The sequence below is a fragment of the Phycomyces blakesleeanus genome (assembly GCF_001638985.1).
Source record: "Phycomyces blakesleeanus NRRL 1555(-) unplaced genomic scaffold PHYBLscaffold_4, whole genome shotgun sequence".
In the NCBI taxonomy this organism is placed as follows: domain Eukaryota; kingdom Fungi; phylum Mucoromycota; class Mucoromycetes; order Mucorales; family Phycomycetaceae; genus Phycomyces; species Phycomyces blakesleeanus.
In genome coordinates, this window is record NW_017265137.1 from 1254757 (window position 1) to 1274512 (window position 19756).

Genomic DNA, 19756 nt, shown 5'->3' on the forward strand with positions numbered 1-19756 from the left:
TAAAAATAATAGATAGTACCAGGCTATTGGCATCGATAATGTCTATATATATATATAATTATTTATATATTGTACTTAAAATGACAATACAACATCTTTATATGGCCTCAATAATAGTCTTTTAAGTAATTTATTTCTGTAACTGTGTCATATACATGTATACTATCCTACCCATAGTTTATATAGGAAGATATATTTATTTCATCTCCATTTTTTTGTATCCTTGAAATACAAAGAGAAAACGATGAACTTGCGAGAGGTGGAGAAGGAGGCCTATTTTGACCTTTGACATGAGCAAATATTGTTCAAATATAGCCAAAAGTTCCTGAAAGAAATAAGAACGGAGAATATTCCAACAGAACAGGTATGTCTATAACTAATGCTTGTGTTTGACAGTCAGTATGAGTCGGATTGTTTTGAAACTTGAGAGTGTAATAGATGTGACTGATCCTCTTACTGGAGATGGAGATAAAGATGTAGATTGATATTGGGACAAATAGGGCAAGAGACAAAAAGTAATACAAAAAATATTATGGTGGCCAAGTCTTCTTGTAGCCAAAGAGAATATTTGGAAATTCTTATGAAATCTCCAATGATTATGATAAATGGATCTCGTGACAGCCATTGCAGATCTTTGTACGGTCTATAGTTTCTCCTTGGTTATTCAATGCATTAAAACATTTTGCAAATAAGCAGTATATGCACTAATACTAAGAACAGTCCCAATGAAGGTCCCATCTACTTGAATAGATAAAGGTCATCGTACGCATAATCATAACGTACAACAAGTTGCTGTCCAAATATCCCAACAAGTCGACAAAAAAGCCAAGTATACCCCACGTTTCACTAGATGTTTATGCCATTTACCGTTTTAAGCCCAATAAATGCTCACCGAACACTCGGTGAACATCTTGACGGAATATTTGACTTATCTCCACATTAACTCCCATTCTCTAATATAAAACTTAGTCATTGCTTGTCATTTGAAATGGCAGTCACCAAAATTGAATGGTGTTCTTGAACATTCCATACGTACAAGAAATTAACTCGCCGTATGCAAAACGTGCAATTCAAACGCTTGTGCTTGCCAACCATTGGAAAATAATGGTGTCAACTCTTACGATCAGTATTTACCTCCGTCATATTTACATATATAGATTTTGCCATTCAGAGGTTGTACTCTACTATTCAATGTGACGGGCGTGAGTCACCCTTGTTATGTACATGAGTCCCAAAAATATCGTTTTGTATGACTGACTCTCTGCATTGAATATGAGATTTCCGCAGTAAATTAGCCGGAGTTGATGGTCTACTGAATTAACCTTATTGTGGGTCACCAAACTCTTGATCTGACGCTTAGTTTACCTATCAGCTGGACTTCTGTAAAAGAGGCCCATTATTGCTATGACATGTTTGATTATTAATCGATATGTCCGAGAATCAGAGTTGACTCAATTAAAAACACATATATTGACTAGATATTTTACTCCTCCTATCTTGAAATTAATCCATTTATTTATTTTTACTCCACACAAATATTATTATTTTTTTGCAATCATCGTTCTCACACAAATACTGAATTAATATGATGACTATCTTACCCAACAAAAAGAACCCACTACAAGTGGTACTTGACGAATCTGTTATATATCTTGAAGAATCATTTGGATCTGTCCTTATCCGTGGCGAAGTGATCGTAAACTTTGAAAAGCCTACACCTATACAAGGCCCAATTGAGATTCTATTTGAAGGAATCCAACGATTCTATCCATGGAGCGGTATGTCATCAAGCAGTTAAAGAAATTCTCAATGGTTCAATGATACTGTTATATTAATATGATCATCCTCAGAGATCATGATCTTACGACCTATGGGAAATACTATAGAGACAGTCTTACAATCCATCGAACTTTCTCTGCTACCACCAAATACAAATGGAATTATGCCTCCAGGCGTTCATCGTTTCCCATTCGAATTTCCTATATCGGCTGCTCTTCCTCCAACTGTTTCAATACCCGAACGAATTGATATATTCTATCAGCTCAGTGCCACCTTGCGACGATCGAATGCCAGCCGAGATCAAAGTGGCGCACAGCAACTACTGGACTGGGCTCGTCTTTCTGTCAATAAGAAGAATCTTGTCACCACAAAACACATACGTCTCATTCGTGCTCTTGAATACAAGCCTCTCGTTCCTCATACTATCCCAAGTGAAGTACAAGAGGATGTCAACAACACCGATCAACTAGCAATAGGTTCCTCAATTGATCCCCAAGAAAGAGAAAACCAAGAAGGGTCTACACCATTAATCGATCCTTGGAATCAATTCAATCTTACACATCGCCATGTTACATCCCTAGATGAACAGATCGATCGATTAGCCTTTTCACTTGCTGGACGTAGCATAGACAACTACCACCGTTCTCCTTTTGAGGCTAATAAAGAGCAGGGGATCCGATTCCGTATAAGTGTCGATCGAACCGTTATTGCACTCGGTACAAGCATAGGACTTGATGTCCATGTTGAACCTACCTTATTCCCCGCAAAGATCAAATCGATTGTTCTAACTATCACCGAGACACGCAAGTACAGAATGAAGGTACCCAGCAATCATTCGCACGGATTTCCGGCAGAGACCAGAAAGGCTACCGAAATTAGACGCATGCTTCTCAAATGGGCATATTGCTACCCATCAAAGGGTCAGGCCACAGAAAACAACCGTTTTGACGGAAAGCAATCTTCAAATGATACTGGTGCCAAAGGATATCTCGGAGACAAGTTTAATCAAAAGGTAGTCAGTATATTTTCTGATCAGCCTTCCAATACTTCATTTTCGCAAAACCCAAGTAGCGACAAGCACAGTTTCTCGAGCAGCGGTTTTTCTGGTCTATCAAACGAAAGAATAGACTATTATGGAAATCCAGATTGTTCTGAAGAAGATTCTTCTAGCCCCACCAAGTACAAGCTGGTCAATCTCAAGGAGATCGATCACCCTGTCAATGTAGGAGAAGCATTCGCTGGTCGTTTTGAGATGGCTGTACCTTCATGTTCGAACGCTGTATTGAACCCGAGCATGGAAGATGAATCGATCCAAATCAATCATTGGTTAAATTTTTCTGTGGTAATGGAGTGCGATGGGCAGCCTGTCGAGCTTAACCTCGAGTCTCAGGTCCGTATGCTGAACTGTCGCTTGGTAGCTGCTGATGATGACCGTCAAATGATCTTGCCACCTCCTCCGAGTTATAACTGTTCTGGATCTTTCGAAAGCAGTAGACATTCTAATTCATTTTGGGAACAAAGACAGCCAATTACTAGAAATGCATTGTGGGGGACATGCAATCAATGTCCATGTAAGATCAAGAGTACTGCAGCTTCAAAGCCTGATATCAAAACCAAGAAATCGAAAAGTGCTCCTCTTTCCAAGACATCTGATCCTGTAATCCAAGGGTGGGGACCACCACCTTGTTATTCTGATAATAATTAGTTCTTTTTCCTTTTTGCTTTTGTTTTTGTATTTATTCTCATATATCCTTTCCTTACAGTCACTCACCTTATGTAACTCCTTTAATACCAATTGTCCATATATCTAGTTTACCTACTAAATTACTCTTATGTATATATATATATATGAAATATGCATTTGCTTTATTTATTTTTATATGCATTTAATTATCTTACCCTTCATCACATATTCCTTTTTTTTATGAATAAAAGTATAATAAGCTTTATCTTGCAAAGGTAACAAGAATATTAATATCTGTTTGTTGCAATGCAATCTTAAGTATTAAAATATCTGAAATTGTGGCGTGTAACAATTGGATATATTGATCTGACATTATTTTTATGAAATAATAGTTATGTTTTTATGCACCTCTGCTTTTTATATTTATATATATGAGACTAATCTAGACCTAAAGTTAAGGTCAGAAAAGATACCCTATATGCTAAAAAATATATATCCGTGACAAAGAGTGTACATGTTTTTATTGCTGAATATTGTACACTTTTTTACTGCTTAAAATAATTACATATTTTGGCTTTTCTTTTCCCTTGAGGTTTCCAATTCCGTCCTTTCCATATATAGAGTGTCAAAAGAAGGGTCAAATCTAGGATTCAATTTCAACGACTGAGCTTTACAAATAGTTGTGTATATACGGTATCTGAGCATCTCCAGCAGTCGACTTTATCTCGACTTTTATTCCGTCTTTAGATTTTTAGCTAAAATTCATACTTCCAGCAGTTCATGTTATTTTATTTTATGAGAAGAAAGATAGTCCTAAATTTTATCTAACTGCTAAATTTGACAGGGATTTAAATATTCTAGCTGAAAACCTTAAAATGTATTTAAAAGTTAAAGAAAAATTCAACTTCTGGGAAAATGATTTTTATTTTAGTTAAAGTGGCAGCGTTTGGCTTTAGACAAAATAAAACTTGGCCGGCTGCTGGAGATGCTCTTATCTAATATATAAAGCTGTCTTTTTCTACTCTTTGAATTTCTGTCCAGCTTTGTTTTTAAAAATGATATGTTGTGGGTTGAGCACCACTTTGCAAAAGCCCGCGCAGTTCTTTGATTGAATAGAGGTGTATATAGTTGGATAGTTTCCAATATTTGCCTTGTTTCGACCGGTTTAGTTTTACAGGTCTTGGAGTTATTAAGATCATAGCAAAACACTTCATTTTAGAAAAAAAAAACTTTAGCTATGTATGGGTTTATAAAAGAAAATTAAAAGTTAGAAATTAAAAGTATCATTCATTTCAACCTACTTGACTCAAATCTCTTTCTTTTTCTGGCTTCTTCAACTAAGCTTAATTGCTGAGATTCTCAGTATTTTTTGTATGTAAGGGGAACGTTACGGACATGCTGGCGAGACACTGGCAGAACATGCTAAAGAGATCAAGTTGAATAATGATATGAATATATTGTATTCTTCAGAACACGCCATTTTGCCCTGAAGGATTAGAAAAGAGACACCAAACCCCAGGCAGTTGCTGTGTTTTTCACTAATTAGCCCGGTTAGATATAAATGTCGTTTCCCATCAGAAAATGTCGGCCCCATAGGATTAGTGTTTTTCTTTGAAACATTTAACAAATATCAAAGTATGACCCTCCACCTAAAAAAAAATAGAGTAATTTCGAGTGACAGCACGCCTAATTATTCAATTTGATCTATTTAGCATGTCCTGACAGCGTCCGGCCAGAATGTCCATAACGTTTCCCTTTTATTAAGTCCCAAAAGAATTAAATGACGTCTCAATATATTTTTCAAAATTTCCCAATTTTTTTTTAAAAAAAAAAAAAAAAACGTTCCAAACTCAACCGAAAATACTATATATAGTTTTAAAGGCACAAAGTCCAATTCAAATCAATAACTTTTTAACTAAAATTCTTACAATGCCCAAAGTAAATACATTACAAGCAGTACCACTAGATCATCAAACAATATAGATTCCTAATGATCTCATTTCTGTATCACTTTTCTTTCTTCAGGTTATCGGTACACACAGCGGACACTTTCACTGGTTAGTTGTTGTATATATATTTTTAAAAAAAAGAGGCACACAAATAAATAAACACGCTGATATTGACATTCTGTTATTATACACAGCGATGAGGCTTTAGCCGTATGGATGCTCAAGCAGACTGCTGAATTTAACGATGCCAGTCTTGTTCGCACTCGTGATCCTGCAAAGTTGGCAGAGTCCGATGTCATCGTTGATGTCGGTGGTGTCTATGATCCTGCACAGAGCAAGTTTGATCACCACCAGGTATTTTTCTTCTTTCTTTCTCTCTTTCTAATTTAGTTTCTTAAAACACGAATGATTACATAAATGCATAAAAGATTATGATTTACTGATCAGTCAACTGCATAATAGCGTGGATTTGTTGAGACCTTTGACGAGAAGCACGCAACCAAGCTTAGCTCTGCTGGCCTTGTTTACAAGTATGTACAGTCGATATGGATTAATCAAAAGATACTTGATTACGAATGCATTGTTTTTGTTTGCTTAATATTTTTTTTCTTTCAATACTATCTAGGCACTTTGGTCGTGAGGTTATCTCCAACATTATCGGCAAGTCCCACAGCAATGAGGACCTTGAGACAATCTACCAAAAGACTTACAATGTAATAATAATAATAGTAAAAATAAATACGAACAATAATAATAATACTGAAAGAAAGGAGAATGAAATTATGTATAAAATTTTTCGCTAACACCGCATTAACATGTAGGATTTTATCGAGTCTTTGGATGCCAACGACAACGGTATCAGTGCATACCCCAGTGACATCACTCCTTTGTTCAAGGAAAGCCCTACCAGCTTGCCTTCCCGTGTCGCCAAGAAGAACCCCGCATGGAACGAGTCTCTCACTGATCCCGAAATCGATGCTCGCTTTGTAGAGGCATCTAACTTGACTGGTGAGGAATTGGCTGGCTATGTCAAGAACTTGATTGCTGCCTGGCTCCCTGCACGTACCTTGGTTGTCGATGCCTTGGAGCACCGTAACGAGGTTCACTTGTCCGGCCGCGTCCTTGCTCTTGAGCGTTCGTGTCCCTGGAAGGAGCACTTGATGGACCTTGAGAAGGAACGTGGTTTGACTGGTGACAAGAGCATCCTCTACGTCCTCTACCCAGAGTCCAGCCCCGAGGGTAACTGGCGTATCCAGTGTGTACCTACCCGCCCCGAAGGTTTTGAAAACCGCAAGAGTCTTCCCGAAAGGTAAATTGGATATTTAACCTCATATATATATAAACTGCTCAACTCACAACATTTTTTAAAAAAAAATAAAAAAAAATAACTATAATAATGACAATAATTTAGCTGGAGAGGTTTCCGGGATAATGAGCTTAGCCAGATCTCCAAGATTGATGGCTGTATCTTTGTTCACGCTGGAGGGTAAGTTTTTTTTTTCTTATTGGATTATTAAAATTTTACGCTGCAATTTTACTAATTATTTACACATTTATGTTTTATTCTTTATAGTTTCATTGGAGGTGCGTACAATATTATTATTAACGATAATAATTTGCTTCAATACAATGGTCGATATTAACCGTGCTTTAATTTTTTTAGGAAACAAATCTCGCCACGGAGCTTACGAGATGGCTAGACTTTCTCTTGAATTGTAAATTTTGCATCTATTTATAAAAAAATAAAAAATAAAAAGCATACAGAAATATAATCAAAATGAAAAGGTCGTGTACCTAAAAAATATATAACTATTTTGTACTAAAAAACTGTATACTTTTGTTGAAATATTAATGTATATGTATGAAGCTCTCTTTGAAAAAAGAAAATGCATTATAGTAAGAATGATTATATATGTTAGTTTTATACTTTATGATACCGTTTTGCATTGCTTTAGAAAAGCATTTTTTTTTTGCTTTACAATTTTTGTAGTATGTTGATAAAACATATAGCTTGTTTCATTCTTGCCAGGTTAGAATTGATTATGTAAACTTGCAACAAACCTTTTATTTTAAAAAAATAAATAAAAAAAAGTGGCGATTCAAAATATGCACATTCTCTTATACGCTTGCATATTGAACGTGAACGTGAACTTGGATAATCAATTGAATATCATGTTCTCATCCTGAAACCCTGTTCCGAAATCCGGGTTTATTGCATAGAGAAGTAAAGCGTCATAAAATATACATTCAGTGTAACCGCACATCTTGACGTATTTGTTCAAGGGCCTGGGTAATGGTATATCAAAAAGGCAAGGGAAAAAAAGAGGAAAGTCGGGAAGATTAGAACATTTCCATACAGGCTGTTCAGAGAAATGTTTTAAGCAGAATACATTAATGCTCATCTGTTTATGAATCACTTGACAATTTAGACATCAGATTAGATTTATAATATCTTTATCAGCAAAACGTGGGTTTCATATATTTGGCTTTGCAAATACTATCAATTTCGACACAATGATGCTGCTGTATCACCAAAGATTACTGAAATGTTCTCTTCCTCTGCAAAAAAGAAATTCCATTCGAGTATTATTAATACTACTTTTAATGTTAAAGTTTTTTTCTTTGTCTCTTTTTGTACAATTGGAATACATATATAGGTATTATATTTAATGAAATGCATTAATGATAAGTTACTCATAAGGCAAGAGTCTTATTTGTCAATCGAGAGTTTTGTACTTTGTTTTGCATATATTGCACTATTCGCAACCAATTTATGGTTCACAAAGAACCGGCCACTCGGTTATCGTTGTTGTTTTTTTTTGTTTCAAAATATACATGGATATTAGATTTACACAATTGCTACATCAACCATGATTTAGATTTTTATTTTAAAAAAATCTAATGAATGTTTTTGGGCATGACTCATTTGTGTATCTGAGTGAGTGAGTACATATACATGTGTGTAATTGTGCGAGAGTAGAATCGTAGCCCCACATCTAGGTTTAGGATATTCGGTTACAGCGAATACATTCAGTTTTATGGGGTATGATATATTTGGTTCTTGTAACTATTATGACATGGATAATCATCGTAGTATCACCGTCGTATTATTAAGCACAGACAAGAATTTATTAATGCAAATATTATAATCTCTGATAATAATTATTACGCCTGAGCAAATATTAGCCATCACAGTATAGATATATATTCTTCTTATTTTGGACTGTTGTCATCGCAACCATGACATGGCAAAATGAATACTCGTTCTAAGTATCAGTGAAAACAAAATAAGGCACTTTTAGGCAGGTCACTTATAATAGCAATATTGTACACGCACCCACACGTATACACACATACACACACATACGTACGCGCACAAACCTTCCTAATATTGATCGTTACGCACTTGAACCCTTATATATACATACATATTAACTTGTAACACTAGATTTCAATTTTTCTCAAATCGTAGTGTCAAAGTATGTCTTTATTTATATATATTCCAAAACTGTTTTGTTGACCCAAGATTTGTGCCAAGATGAAGGGATTTATAATACCATGGTCTATTTATTTTACCCTCTCAAAAAATTATAATAAAATGAAGAAGATGTCACGATGGCATTTTCTAAAAAGAATATCTGCAGCGCAGGATGAGCAATTTTTTTTTCATCGTCAACCTTTGAATGAAAAAGGAAATGGGTTGGTCGGAAGTCAACGGACCGGGTTACTTGATCTGTATTCCGATTTATCCTAGATCTTTAAAACACAATAAACTGGCTTGATTGACTGCCTTTATTACTATTATGAATAAAGTAATTTGTGTGTATCAATATGGGATAATGGCTACAATGGTATGCTTTTTAATCTAATTAAAGTATTCGAGAGTGAAAACCATTAGCTTGAACTCAGTATACTTGCATAAATTGATTTATTAGAGAAAATAAAAAAAAATCAATCTATCAAGCAAGCAATCAATCAAAATGAGAGGTGTTTTCTACAAATGTCAAATACAAAAAAAAATGACCAATGCATATTCCTGCCAAAGAGAAAAATGAAATAAAAGTTGCTTGTTTCTATCTTTGCTTTTCAGGCTTGTATACTGTAATTTTTTTTTAATTTTCAAAACAACAAAGATAAATCTGTCTTGGAATGTTCTAAAGCTCTTCAATTCATAAGAACCTTCTGTAACATTTCTTGCCAAGCAATTCTAAAGGATCCTTTTTGATGTTTCTTTTTTTGGCAAGAGAAGAAAATAGTCCCGGAGTTTATGTTTGTTAAAGACGAGTATTTTCCAGATCCTTCTTTAAGAGTGCATACACACGTGTATCCTGCAAGGTGTACATGCCGAGTTCTCGCTTTAAATCTAATGTACATTTGGCATATTTCAGATCGAATTAAATCGCATCAAGTTGAATTGAATTGAATTGAATTGAATTGAATTGAATATTAATGACAATGTCAATGTCAATGTTAAGTAATATTTTATGTGATTATAGATAGACTTTTTGCTTTTACAATAAGCTTAATCTATTGAATATAAAAAATAAACAAACAAATAAACAAATAGAATTGATTTAAGTTTAACAATAAAAAAAAAACTACAAGGAGTTAAAATTGAAAACTGTCGGCATAGAAACGAAATAAGATGGCGGAGATAGAGTCCTTTCCGCTTCTTGGATTTTTTTTTCTTTTTTTTTTTCTTTTTGTCTTGGTTTGTGCGCATCGTATGCGTAGTTACGGTTCATAGAAAAGACAAGTGCCCCGATTTGTAGGATACGTGTACTACAACCAACGGAAGAATATTAGGCGGGCTGAAATTAATAAATGGTTTCCAAGAGAGTATTAAGTTACTTTATATACATAAAGAAGAAGGCAAAACCAAACTCCCTCCCTTTACCTCTTTCCTTATGTCTTATAATCTGGTTATTGATAAGTAAACTTTAAAACTATATATGTGTGTATTTCTACAATTGTATCCAGAGACTCAAAACACGACTTCAACAACATATCATTTGTCATGCCTTCTTCTTTTTTTTTTACTCTAGCGACAGATCGAGAAATAACAAACATGACTTTCAAGTGATCTTTTTTTGTGTACAACTGGCGGTGACTCAAAATACTCTATTATTTTTAACTTTATCCGCCTAGACTGGCAAAAGGATGATATCATAAAAAGAGTGTAGACAAAGTCGGTTTTGGTTCAGAATATTTTACTACGGAAAAGAACATTACAAATGACTAAGGTATAACCAGAAGACAAGCAATACTTGGCTCTCCCTTTAATTAATAAGACACACACACACATATATATATACAAGTCTCAAATCATATGGAACTTGTTGATAATGTCTTGGTGATACGAACTACACGAATCATAGAAATAGGTTATAATTAGATCACCATTGCTACTTGAAGCTGTGATTTTTAAAAATAATAATGTAAAATGAACTATATATGGTACTTTAAAGAGAGAAAGAGAGAAATGGAGATAATGTAGATTGTGGCCTTTCTCCACACCAAGGCAATATATTAAAAGGTAGAAGATAATAGTCTTAAAATATCCAATTAAATTATATATACAAAAGTGGGGATTCTTTTTTTGAAAAAAAAAGGGAATTTGGAAGGATCACGTTCATTCTAGAACTCAAACCGCAGTATAAGCTTTGATACGGAAGCATATCAATAGGATAAAAGTTACGTTCTCTACTTCAAACATAGAAATGGTCGTACCGATGGCAGGTAATACCAAAGAAAACGGACATTTGTAAGCATGGCAACTTGTCAAAATAAAATAACAATTCTTTTTTTTTTATAAAAAAAAAGGCCTGTTTGTTGAGCATCACCTTATTCTTAACCCGTTACCCATATATATATATTATTTAACTCCGCTCCGTGACCAAATCTGTTGTACTGTCAATAATAAGGCCATTTTTGCCTGGCCTGAGAAGGTTCAATATTAACAAAAGAGAAGAAGGATATGAGAGATAAAACTTAAATTTACTTTATTCTGTATTTGGGCAATCTATTATCATTTGGCTTATAGACTTGGGATGATATTAGGACCAATTGTCTGTAGAAATGAATGAATGAGAGATAGAAGGGTGGTCATAGGTACTTTTAATGAATTATTTCGAGTGAACAAAAAATTGATCAAAAGTGATCTACGGAGACCAGAATATATATACAAATACATATACAGATATATTATATAGAGTATCTAAAAGCCGTCGATTTTTTTTTTCATTATGGCTGAAACAAGTAAAAAAAATTTTATATAATGATTTTTGCATCGCACCACTACAGCTACTAACCACATAATTTTTTTTTAAACTTTTGCCTTACCTTTACGCTGGCATGATCTGGACTTACTTTCATCCTTTTTTTTATATATATAAAGAAAATTAAAAATAATCTTCCTTATAGGACTACTTTGCCGCCAATAGTTCTTTTAACAGTGCCAAGCCCTAAACAGGTAGTAACATTTCACGGGAGAATGAATTGCACAAATGCACAAAAGGAGGACAAGAAGAAGAAGAAGGCGTGGAAGAAAGCAAGGAATAAAAAAAATTATAAAGATCGATCTTTTTTTTTTTTTTGAGTGTAATGATGAGCCTTGTAAAAGCAGACTCTTAACACGAATACCTTACACACACCATAAATGGATAAATCGCCACTTAAATATCGCTTGCCAAAAAAAAAAGAAAAAGAAAAAGAAACTCTTTATGACAGGCATTGTTCTATTTAACAGGCAGACATTCACTCGACTCTTTTTCTTCTTCTTCTTCCTTCTTCTTATTCAATTACAATTTCTCTTCTTTTCCTCTCCTCATATTCAACTTTATATTTTACATTAGCAAATGGATTTAATATACAGCAATCAATTCACAAACCCACATCAACCACCAGCCACGCTGATGTATGATACCAGTCCCACTACATCACATCCTCCCAAACATCAATTCTTTCCAGCCACACTGACCAGCTCATTTAGTCCTGGATCAGTAGACGACAACACAAGCACATACGACTCCCAATCCTTGAGATTCTCTTCTTCTTCCCTTCCAGACTATTATGGCTACCATGAACCATTTCCAGGCTTCTCAAGCCCACCCACCCATTCAGAGCAAGATATCCAAAACGATATCTCAATGCAAGACTGCTCTCAATATGATCCCACCTATGCAACTCCTTTTAACAATCATGTCGGTTCAAGTCCGCAGCCTTTTGATTTTTCCCAAAAGCAGACTTCTAACCATTATGGATACGAACTTTCACCCATCGAGAACGTAAGAAATATTACCAACCAATAAGCTTTTATTTCCGATATACATATATATATATATATATATATATAAAAGTATTTTAGCCCTTTAAGTATTTAAAGGTAATGAATATGTCACTAATATTATCTTTTTCTCTCCATCTTCTTCTTCTTTACTTCACTTTTTTTTTCTATAGACATTATCATCACAAGTTCCAGATTCTTTTATGATATCGCAATCCCCACAGTCTGTGTATTCCCTCGAATCAAATGTTACTCCACCAATGGACATGCATCAGCTACAGCCACAGCTCATCCCAAACATGTATCCTGAACAACTTGCCGGTATAGATCCCAACCAGTACCACCAACACCAGCACAACCTCGCTGCATCAACATCATCCAGATTGGCGGGTCACGGTCGTTCCCGCAGTCACAACATTGTTGGTCACACTCGTGCTCGCAGGTCTTCGTCTGTCCCACCTATTTCCGTCCAAGGTGGCATCCGTCCTCGACGACAAAACCGAAACTCTCTCAAGGCTCACAACCATCCCGCAGCATATGTAATCAACCCATTAAGCATTCCAGCCCAAACCAGGATACCCATCCTTCCACCTGTACAAATTGAGCGTGTAGCACCAAGACAGCACGGATCATCACTGTCACAATCAGCTAACAATAGCCACCGGGCATCGCATAATAAACCAAGTCACCAGAAGAGACTGGACGATCAGCTAGAAAGAGTAAACTTTGATGACATTACAGTCTCGGAGCTCAAGGACTTTCTGAGAGCTCTTAACTTGTCGGCCTCGGGTCGAAAGGCCGATTTGATGGGTCGTCTCAAGGAAGCACACAAAGACATGCTTGAACGCCGTGCCAAGAAAACCACGCCAGTTTCTCCACCATCACCTCAAATAGAATCAGAGAACATCAAGGAATCTATTCACCACACACAACCAATTTCCATCCCAAAAGCCACCCCTCCTGTTATTATGGCTCCTCTCTCACCACGCAAATCAATTCCAAACAATAGGAACAACATTAGTAGTAGTATTGAACAAGTTGCCCAGGAAAAGCTTTTATCAAACCCATCAGACATTCATCCAGTACCCATAATCGTTCCGTCGCAATGTCCCAGTGATTTTAGACCAAACAATGTTTCTCGACCTTCATTTGGTCACCACAGTATGCCAACCTCTTGGCAAGATAATGGTAAGCAAAAATAAAGAAATAAAAAATAACCAATCAATTGCATTTTATTAATTTCTTTTCTCTTCGTTACACAAATCCTGACCTTCTCTCCGTGAAATTGTATTTATAGATACTTCTATGCTTACTGCTCCTCTTTCTACCTCTGATTATCAAGGCTATTTTGAAACCGCACCTCTTCAAAACATAAATCCTACGACATATGCACCTATAGAAACACCCGAATCTTACAACTACACACCAACAACATGTATGCCAGTTGACACTACTATGCAACTTAATCCCAGTATGCCAATCGACACAAACCTAAACTCACAAGTAGGAGGAGTGTCTATATCAGACATGTCCCCATTAGAAAACGGAGTATGGGATGAGAATATGTTTAATTTTTTTACAAACTTCCAGTCATAAAGGAAAAGACAATAACAACAACAACAACAACAACAACAACAATTACAGCCTAACTATCTATTTTCTTTAAATTTTATATATACACACACACACATATGTACATCTACCATAAACATCAATAGACAAATAGAAATAAGTAGGAATCATATATATATATAGCAGCAACAATAGTAATTATAGTAATAATAATAGGATTCTTTTTTTTTAAAAAAAAATACTTCATTTCCCTTTCCTTTCATTTTGCGTGCGTTCACTTGGGACTATGCGTTTTTCAAAGCTTAAATCAATGTATATACTGTATTATAAAATCAATAAATAAAAAATAAAGTGCAAACCATTTGAAAAAAGAAATTTAATTCATAATTCGCGGCGAGTATAAACTTTAATACACGATTAACGTCTATATTCGCGGTTTCAATATTATAACGGTAGGAGATAAAATTGTTATAAAAGAATTCTTTCACTCTTTCGATAGAGTGAAAAACATTTTATTTAATGTAATGCAACGTAGCATATTTTAGTGCAGTGCAATACAGTGCAGTGCAGTGTAGTAAAAGAATTCTTAGTGGATAATAATTATTATTACTACTACTACTTTGGTATCAAAACTGTCATCAAGTTTTACTTTTGTTTTTGGTTTTAACGTTGATGTAAGAATCGTTGTATAGATGTCATTGTTGTTGATTTTGATTTTGATGTTGGTTTCGTCTCGTTTTGTTTTGTTTTCTTCCCACATATTAACAGCAACACATAATGTAAATAAATATAGCAACTGGTTACGTTTTAGAATGCCTTGATGGTCGCAAAGACCATATAGTAAATCAAGAGAAAAAAAAGGAACTCAAGTTTACTTTATGGTTCCAGCTTACATTTTTGTCTTTAGGCAAGTATAGATAAGTCAAATGCCTACAGCTGATTTTACGCGTGTAAGAAAACAAAAAATGGCTCTAAATTAGCCAATAATAAAGCCATTGTTATTATTCAACGAACTTTTATTAAAAATTAAAATTGTGGATCATGCAGTTTAAAACTCATATAGTAAAATAAAATCATGTGATACATCGCCTATGTATATTATGTTTTTTTGTTAAAAAAAAAAGAAGACTTTTTTGATATATAGAATGCTCATTAAAACAAGAAATGAATTATTACAAATGTACACACACACACACTACGGGAAATAAAATGAGTGACACTTCCAATGGCAATGATTCAAAGTCTCAGCTATATTTCAAAATTGCCATCAACATTGCCACTATTTTCCCATAGTGATAAATAACCACTACTTATTAATAAGATTAGCTCGCAATAATAACTAATAAGGGTAATACTAGAGCAAGTTTTTAGGCGTTACATTTTTTTTGGGCTTGGCGTATGCTCAGGTTATGGGGTATGAGGTAGAGAATGTTGACCATTTACTATAGTTTTTAGCATCTTTACTACACTCCGGTTTAAATAGATCACATTGCAAGAAAGAGCTTAGGCCAAGGTTATTATTTGTTTTGTCATTATTTGCTTTGGTATTTGGTAAGCTTGATCTCAGGGACAATCTTCATGTATTATTATTATTATTACTATTATTGCTTTTCTGTCTATTAGTATGTATATAATTGTGTAAATAAATAACGATAAAGTTAATGTTTGTCATTCTGATAACTCCAAGTGATCAGATGGTATTAGGTCTGACGTTATGTATATGTCAAAGCAAAGAAAAATAGAGAAAAATGATTTGCCGCCTATCTTGACCTATTATGCTTCACGGGAAGCAAATACTGATTAGATGTAGCACTCATGATTTTTGAATAGCACAGTAATGACTTTTGACCATCATTGTACTCATTTTTTTTTGGAGAAGGTAAACGTGTTTGTAGATAAAGAACCGGAAAATTGGGAGTATTTTATTTTGCTCTCCCAAAAAGGTTAACCACATAGTTAAATAAAAAATAAATAAAGTAATTTACTTGTAAGTCTATTGTATTATTATTATTATTTCTGGTATCATGATATTATGTGTGTATATATAAAAGAAGTAAATAAAATCCCTATGACGATGATCTCCTACCTGAAAGCGACCAAGCCTTCTATAATATCTGTAGTCACCACCCAATCGTAAGTAATAATATTATTAATTTTTCCTACACTAAACATTAATAAATAAATAGTACCATACCATATTACGACAATCGATTAATGAAACAAGCAAGCAAAGGTTCTTGGAAACTAAATTATCAGTTACATCTACCCTTTTTTTTATATACTATTATCTTTGGATCTAAATAACATTGGAAAGATATCATAACGTCAAAAAAAAATACTATCATACAAACATCAGCAAGAAATATTATTTAAATCAAGAAACATATATATATATATATATTTATCAGATTTGAAAAAGTACCAAAAATAAACCTGCTATTGTTAAAGAAGTCCCCTTTTTTTGTTTTTTGTTTTTGTTTAAATTATACTAGAGCATTTTCTACTAGTACCTATTCAAGACGGCTAGTAAAAAAAAAGCTCAGAATATTTTGTATCCCAAAGAACTATAGTCATTGTATAATTTATGATAGTGAGTACAACAAACAACAGAAATATCAGTAGCAGCAGTAATGATAATAAGGAGTTAACATAGCATATGTCTTCCAATTGTGCTTTGCAAAATTTTGAGAGATTAAAGTCGGTTTTTGTATTAGGATATAATATCCGAATACGGATATTAAATATATGAACACAGAAAAATAAAGAAAATAATATTTATTTGGAGCTTTGATCGCCTACTATAAGTTAAAATACCGACATCTGACGTCTAAGTTATCAACAATATGAAAATATATATTTTGGTGAGTGGTGGAGTGGAGTGGAGTGGATGTTTTCTTTTCTCATGGTTTTTTATATTTGTGTGAAAATATTTATGAGCTCTAGCTATTTTATTATTTTTTGGCTTCAATAATTAAAAAATGAAATACTTGTATATTCCAACAAGGTTTCTTTCTATTCCCATTACTTTCACTTTTTTTCTTCTTCTTTTCTTTTCCCAAATAGAATCAAATTAATCTAGACGTCATTCTTGCTTGCCATTGAGACTGTAAAAAAAATGCATGTATGTACAGAAAAATATATAAAAAAAAAAAACGATATAAAAATCCTCCTACTTCAAAAAAAAATAATAAAGTAAAATAAAGTAAAATAAAAAATAAAATAAAGCCAATATTCTTCTCTTCTCTTCTTATCTTTTTCTTCTTCTTCTTATCTCTTTTCCTTCCTTTCCTCTTTCTTCACCCTTTACTCTTCACTCTTTGTGCAGCTTTGCAGTTGTGAGTGTTTAGATGTGTATAGATGTGTTTGTGTTTGTGTGTGTGTGTGTATGTGTATGTGTGGGTAGGTAAGTTAAGGTAAGGTAGGTTGGATTTAAGATTTTGTCTTTTTTGTTTTCGGGTTGGGATCCTCGTCCGTATCGTGAGGCCTCTTTTCATTATTCCTTAGTTTGAGTGGCGACGGCTTGTAGTCCCGTGTAGCTGTTGGTGGCCAATGAAAAGCTCCTCCGCCGGTTGTGGGGGTCGCTGAGAAGTTGAGTGGACTGGGTAACTCGCTTTGTTGGTAGAACTCTGGGTAGAATGTGGAAGGAGATGGCAAGTTTTGAGCAAATTGAGAAGGTAAAGCTGATGGTGGGGCTGGTTCAGCAAATGCATGTGGCGGTCTACCAGCACCAACTTGTCTCTGCTGTTGATGCTGTTGATGCTGCTGCTGCTGCTGCTGCTGCTGCTGTTGATGTTGTTGTTGTTGTTGGTGTTGTTGTTGGTGTTGGTGTTGATGTTGATGTTGCTGATGGTGTTGATGTTGATGCTGAGAGTGCAATTCTGTAGATTCTTCATTTACTGCACTAGAAGTAGAGGAAATGGAGGAAATAGAAAGCTGATGCTGGTGTCCAGGACGAGGTGGAGTTGAAGAAGCCCGATCAGCATCTGGAATCTGCACTCTGAGTTTAGGTTTCTTTCCGCCACTACTAGCCGACATGGTCGGACTGGGTGCATTACTGGGACTATGAAGTACAGGAGATAAAATGCCATTAGGTTCTGGTGTATGGACAGCATGAGCTGGATAAGGCGATCCTGCGAGCGAAGATGCAATCACGTGCGGTGGTGGTGGGTGAGAAATGTGCGGATGATATTCAGTCGGTTGTTGGATTATTGAAGGATATGGTATCCCACCACCAGAAGCTTGGTGTTGCTGGTGATGGTGTGCCTGTTGTGCCTGATGTGCCTGATGTGCCTGCTGTTGATGATGATGTGCCTGTTGTTGCTGCTGTTGCTGCTGCTGAGCCTGCTGTTGGGCCTGTAATTTCAAGTTAATAACCTCATTATATGTATATACTCATAATAAGCTCTTTTGCATTTCAACAACTATTCCCACTTAATCCATCTCTCTCTCTTGTTATTTCCTTATTCCTCTATTTCTTCTCTTTGTCTCTTATAGGTCCCGTTTTAGAATAAGACAACGCAACTTACGTTTGACATATACATGGGGTGATTCTGGGCCATGCCGTATATATCGTAGCCTGTCTGATGCATCTGCATCTGTTGGTTCGCTGGGTTGATTGGAAGGCTCATTGGATAACCGCGTGGGGGTGTCTGGTGGTACACCATCATGTTATGCGGTGGTTGTGGTTGTGGCTGTGGTTGTGATGGCTGTGGTGGAGTATGACTGATTCCTACGGTTCCCGCTACCGCCGTTTGTGGTGCGGCTGTAGAGAGTGCATGTGTAGCCTGGGTCGGTACAGTTGCATGTATTTTTTTGGATGGTTGTTTTACTTCTTCTTCTCCACTTCCATCGTCGTCGTCATCATCTTGTTTCCGCGCATCATCGGCTGCGTGAATAAACTAAAGAAAAGAAAGAGAAAAAAAAGCAGAGATGAATATCATTTATCAGTATTGAAAATGGTTGGTCTGCCTGGCTGTCTTTCTGTTTCTTTTCCTTTTTTTTAAGAAAAAAAGACAAGCCCTTTTATGTATATCTATATTTTCTATCTTCCAACTTACGTCTTGGTTTGATTTGCTTTCGTGTGGTTCATTGTACTAAACGTATATGATAAGAATGTGGTAAGTAAGCAATTGGTTTGTCTTGGTTTCATGTGGTCATCGAGATATTTTTCTTTATTCTTCTTCTTTCTTTCTTTTTTTACCTCTGTGTATCGCATCAAAATCTTGTCAATTTCGGTGCTTGCATATTGGACCAGCTTTCCATTGGTGTTGAAGATGATCAACGCCACTTCACAATCACACAAAACACTAAGTTCGTACGCCTTCTTCATCAAACCGTGCTTTCGTTTGAGAAAAGTGACCTAATAAGAATAGATAAGAACCAAAGCCTAATGGATATCTACACACATATATATGCAATTATCTATTTGTTTACCTGTCGATTACGATCATCTGTAATGGGTTGAATCTTAATTTTCTTACGTCCCAT

The 19756-nt window shown here is 35.1% G+C and overlaps 5 protein-coding genes across 5 annotated transcripts; 3 read left to right on the plus strand and 2 right to left on the minus strand.

Annotated features, from left to right (window-relative positions):
* Positions 1–1543: 1543 nt before the first annotated feature.
* PHYBLDRAFT_76440 (hypothetical protein) lies at positions 1544–3740 on the plus strand. Its single transcript, XM_018443152.1, has 2 exons — positions 1544–1778; positions 1851–3740. Exons 1-2 carry the CDS (start codon positions 1586–1588, stop codon positions 3482–3484), a joined length of 1827 nt encoding a protein of 608 aa, XP_018295637.1. The 5' UTR covers positions 1544–1585; the 3' UTR covers positions 3485–3740.
* A 606-nt stretch (positions 3741–4346) lies between these two features.
* PHYBLDRAFT_157803 (hypothetical protein) lies at positions 4347–5164 on the minus strand. Its single transcript, XM_018433684.1, has 2 exons — positions 4765–5164; positions 4347–4698 (listed from the first exon to the last, which is right to left on the minus strand). The coding sequence occupies exon 1, from the start codon at positions 5055–5057 to the stop codon at positions 4851–4853; it is 207 nt and encodes a 68-aa protein (XP_018295638.1). The 5' UTR covers positions 5058–5164; the 3' UTR covers positions 4347–4698; positions 4765–4850.
* A 228-nt stretch (positions 5165–5392) lies between these two features.
* On the plus strand, positions 5393–7262 carry PHYBLDRAFT_76441 (hypothetical protein; the record flags this gene model as incomplete). Its single annotated transcript, XM_018443153.1, has 9 exons — positions 5393–5401; positions 5489–5520; positions 5607–5766; positions 5875–5942; positions 6038–6125; positions 6234–6721; positions 6824–6898; positions 6986–6996; positions 7076–7262. The coding sequence occupies 9 exons, from the start codon at positions 5393–5395 to the stop codon at positions 7129–7131; spliced, it is 987 nt and encodes a 328-aa protein (XP_018295639.1). The 3' UTR covers positions 7132–7262.
* A 4395-nt stretch (positions 7263–11657) lies between these two features.
* Positions 11658–14629, plus strand: PHYBLDRAFT_185561 (hypothetical protein; the record flags this gene model as incomplete). The annotated part of the gene is made up of 6 exons (XM_018439092.1): positions 11658–11670; positions 11856–11884; positions 12267–12698; positions 12779–12796; positions 12871–13885; positions 13995–14629. The coding sequence occupies 6 exons, from the start codon at positions 11658–11660 to the stop codon at positions 14291–14293; spliced, it is 1806 nt and encodes a 601-aa protein (XP_018295640.1). The 3' UTR covers positions 14294–14629.
* A 4852-nt stretch (positions 14630–19481) lies between these two features.
* Positions 19482–19756, minus strand: PHYBLDRAFT_9616 (MADS-box transcription factor; the record flags this gene model as incomplete). The annotated part of the gene is made up of 2 exons (XM_018443957.1): positions 19482–19628; positions 19703–19756. Coding segments are annotated over 2 exons (201 nt in total), but the record flags the coding sequence as incomplete, so codon positions are not given.

Bases quoted from the DNA above. Each gene is read 5' to 3' on its own strand.
- PHYBLDRAFT_157803 (XM_018433684.1), bottom strand. From the start codon at position 5,057: ATGGGGCCGACATTTTCTGATGGGAAACGACATTTATATCTAACCGGG.
- PHYBLDRAFT_76440 (XM_018443152.1), top strand. From the start codon at position 1,586: ATGATGACTATCTTACCCAACAAAAAGAACCCACTACAAGTGGTACTT. The intron at 1,779-1,850 runs GTATGTCATCAA...GATCATCCTCAG, and splicing joins ACGATTCTATCCATGGAGCG to AGATCATGATCTTACGACCT.